The 4,316-nt window shown below is 39.4% G+C and overlaps 1 protein-coding gene across 1 annotated transcript; it reads left to right on the forward strand.

Annotated features, from left to right (window-relative positions):
* Positions 1–3,107: 3,107 nt before the first annotated feature.
* LOC138390231 (olfactory receptor 2D2-like) lies at positions 3,108–4,046 on the forward strand. The gene has a single exon (XM_069479133.1). It carries the CDS (start codon positions 3,108–3,110, stop codon positions 4,044–4,046), a length of 939 nt encoding a protein of 312 aa, XP_069335234.1.
* The last annotated feature ends 270 nt before the right edge of the window (positions 4,047–4,316 follow it).

Here is a 4,316-nt window from a genome sequence, read left to right on the forward strand (position 1 = left end):
TACAGCAGGTCAGAGGAGGACCTATGTTCCTTCATTTGCATAGGAAAGGGACAAGGGTTATCACCAGGAGGCAGAAGGACCTGGAAACATTTAGCTTATGTTTAACAGGTCTGTGTCCCACCATAAAATAAACATTCACCTATATTTTCTCCTAGGTTACTTGATAGTTTCATTTTTTGTATATAATCTTTTAAAGTGTTTAGAATTTATCTTGATACACAGCATGAAGTAACCCAAATCATAAATTAATTGAGCAACATTTGTTGAATAACTAACTCTTCCTTGTCCTTCATTATATGGGAAGGTCTATTTCTGGGTCTTCTATTCTGTCCCATCAATCTGTCTAGCTCTGAGATCGCACTATATTTTTATTTTTTGGTATTACAGTATTAATATGTTTAAACCTTTAGGAGGCTGTCTTACACTTAGGCTTACCAGATAAAACACAGATGCCCAATTAAATTGAATTCACACTTATTTTTATATGCTAAATCTGACAATTTTATTCTACTTCTTTATTCTTTCTTTTGCTTCAATAATTCCTTGGCTAAGCTCACCCTGTTATTCTTGCACGAGCTTTTGAACCACATTATCAAGATCCCACAAAAATATCCCATTGAGTTTTAATTGTATTTGCATTAAATATATAATTAAGTTTGGAGATAAATGCCTTTTCTTTTTCAATTTTCAGTCTTTCTACCCAGAAACATGGTATATCTCTGAACTTGTTCAAAGCTTCCTTTATCTTTCTTGGTGAAGTTCTGGAATTCCTATTTGTTTTGTTCATTTTTCTCACATAGGTCCAGAATAGTTCTTGTTAGGTTTATTCCTAGTTATTTGTGTATTTTGGGGTATTTGCTGCTTTTGTAAATCCTTTTTCCAGCACACTTCTAACTTTTGGTTGGTGTATGCAGTTTCATCTTCATATTTATTAGTTTTTTAATTACATAAAAAAATACATGCCCACGGTTGAAACATGTAAACAGGAAAGAAATGCAAAAAGAAAAAGGAAGCTCATTTGTTCCTATCTACCCACCCACCTCCATTGCAAATCCCTCAACAGTAGTAAGTGCTAACAGCTCTGCATGTATACTTCCACCCATTTGCTATGCATTTAAAGTGTGATATAAAACACATTGCACAGATTTGTGCATATACAGTTCTATACACATGGAATCTTACTTTGCATATTGTTCCTAGAATCTTTTATAGTAAGCCACCTTACCAAACTCTTATTACTTCTAAAACCTTATTAGTTCATTCTCTTGGATTTCTAGATAAGGACATTATGGCATTTGCAAATCATGATAATTGATCTTTATAATTTTATTTAACAGTTTTTTGACTTAAACAATTTCTTTGGCTAAAATTTTCTGTATAATATTGTATAATAGTAGTTATAGTAGCATGTAATATTATAATAGTACACCAGTAGAGCAGGGATCATAACTTCAAATGCCCCAGGGGCCAAGCAGGCAATGTAAATGCATAAAACTAGTCTAGGAACAATAATAAGAATAATAAAGAATATTTTGAACTGAGGAGTTCCCACTATATCCATAAGGGAATCACACATTCACCTCCTAGCTGTTGCCAGGAACAGGAACATAAGCCCATTATGGCCAAATCTAGTTTGTGGTTCTCAAGCTCGAGTTTTTTTTTATGTGTAAGCTTGATTTCTTAAAATATTAGCAGTTAATTCAACTTTTAAAAACTATACAATCCAAGCAAAATATGTCAGTGGGTTCTACTTGCCTTGTAGGCTTCCCATTAAGTGATCTCTGCTCTATGGTTTTAGCATTAAGCATGATGTTGGCTGTTTGTGACAGACATTTGTTAGGGTCAAGGAAGTTTCTGAAGATGTAATATTAAATATCTCTGTGAGAGCTCACAAAATAGAAAGTTGAGATAACTAGGAAGACAGGGTACCCAAGTGGGTACACATCAGAAATGAGTAAGAAGGTAGCCAAGATACTCCACCCCAGCAGAGTACATGTGATTAGCTATGCATTGTAGGCCTTTCCCAACAAACTGCTTTTTCACAAAACTCTAGTTTGTGGATTTACTTGTGCATAGTTTCCCAGAATCTCTGGAATTCTGAATATGTTAAACACAGAATATAAATTTCTCTGAGTCATAAAACCAGAAAAACAATGAATAGTGAAAGGTACATCCAACTATGAGGAAAATTTTAAAATCTCAGTATGTTCATTGTCTCCAACAAAGCAAAAACAATTTATTGGCACCATATCAACAGTGTGAAGGAGAGAGCCTTTGAAGCATTTCTAATTAAGAAGGTATGCAAATGAAAATTAATCATACAATAGATGTATTATTAATTTAAGACTTTATCTTCTTTGTATGGTGCACTGGGATCATTTTTATTTTAGTAATTCTAAAAATTGTTTATAGGACTATACTCAGCTTATCCAAGATCTTTCTTTGACTACAAAATATCCTGCCCCAACATTGTAGAAAAATTATCTTCACAATTGAGGAGACAATACTATAGTGATCATTTTGATAAAAATTGTTGAATAAATGCCATTCCTTCATTCATGAACACTCTTGAAGTGTAAAATATAAATCTTGAACATTAACTCTAGGCTTTATTCTACATAGCACTGACCTTAATGCCCAATGTGATCCTTAGCCCTAATCCTAACAGTGACAGAAACCTTCACCTGAATGATGAATGTAATAGTCCCAATCCTGATCCTAATCTTAATTCACACAAGGCTTAGCAACCTCTAAGTCCCAAGAGAAAGCAGAATATGGAGCAAATAGTAGAGAGAAAACAAGGCTGTGTCAGGAAGAGGAAAGAGAGAACTACAGGCCAGACTGGAGCACAGCCTCCGGAGCTGCCCTGACCTGGCTCTCCCCATTTTCACCAGCACGACCCTCAACCAAATCCTGAGCCAAATTCCAACATCACTCAAACTGCAATTGGGACGTGGCTCTTGGTGCCTCCATCTGCCAATCCAAAGCTTCCTGATACTGTTAGGAAATGCAAATGAAACAATGAGTGTGAAAATTCCTTCCACACCCTTGGCACAGACACTCAGTGAATTATGTATCATAAATAATCTTTAAACAGGCATATCACAATGCAGGAACTCAACCAGTCCACTGTGACAGAGTTCATCCTGCTGGGATTTGCCCCCAGCGCCAGGACCAATCCTCTGCTCTTCACCTTTTTTCTGGTCTTTTACCTGCTGATCCTCACAAGCAACAGCCTCCTCATCACCCTCATCCACCAGGACTTGCGCCTGCACACGCCCATGTACTTCTTCATCAGCGTCCTCTCCATGCTGGATATATGCTACACCACCACCACTGTGCCCCAGATGCTCGTGCACATTCTCAGCAAGAAGAGGGCCATCTCTTTTGCTAGATGTGTGGCCCAGATGTACATCTTCCTCCTCTTTGGGGTCACTGAGTCCTGGCTTTTCTCCATCATGTCCGTAGACAGGTATGTGGCCATCTGCCACCCTCTCAGGTACAAGGTCATCATGAGCCGCTGGGTGTGTCTCCTCATGGTGGGTATCTGCGCAGCCTATGGTGTGCTGGGAAGCCTGTGCTATACTTTCTTTGCTATGCACCTGCCCTACTGCGGTCCCAATGAAATTGACCACTACTTCTGTGAGGTCCCTGCAGTTCTGAAGCTGGCCTGTGCAGACACATCCCTCAATGACTTGGTGGACTTCATCATAGGCTTCAATGTCATCGTGGTCCCACTGTCCCTGGTTGTCCTTGTCTATGCCAACATCTTTGCCACCATCATGAAGATCCATTCGGTCCAGGGGCGGATAAAGGCCTTTTCCACCTGTGCCTCCCACATCACCGTGGTCACCATGTTTGCCATTCCGTGCATCATCATGTACATGGGCCCTGGCTCTGGCTCCTTATCAAACAGTGGCAAGAGAATGGCCCTTTTCTATAACATTGCCACAGCCTTCCTCAACCCTGTCATCTACAGTCTAAGGAACAAGGATGTGAAAAAGGCCTTTTTCAAATTGATGGGGTGGAGCAGGGCCCCAGAGTAAGGTTTTAAAGCTGAAGACCTGGGAAGCCGAACAAAGCAAGACTGGCAATCAACAACTCCTTGAGGACTCTTCCATGAGACCTAGAAGAGCTGGACTCTATAAAGATATAGTAACTCTTCACCTTTGCCCAGGTGGGAGAGGAAAAGGGTGCTCAGACATCTGAGTATCTATGGTGATGCTGTTTGAAACTGAGACAATTGTAAAGGTAGAGTGCTGTGCTTAAGAGCCTGGACTCTAGTGCCAGACAGACCAGGATGAGAGGCTCAATTT

This window comes from Eulemur rufifrons, chromosome 8 (assembly GCF_041146395.1).
Source record: "Eulemur rufifrons isolate Redbay chromosome 8, OSU_ERuf_1, whole genome shotgun sequence".
Lineage (NCBI taxonomy): Eukaryota > Metazoa > Chordata > Mammalia > Primates > Lemuridae > Eulemur > Eulemur rufifrons.

Bases quoted from the DNA above. Each gene is read 5' to 3' on its own strand.
- LOC138390231 (XM_069479133.1), top strand. From the start codon at position 3,108: ATGCAGGAACTCAACCAGTCCACTGTGACAGAGTTCATCCTGCTGGGA.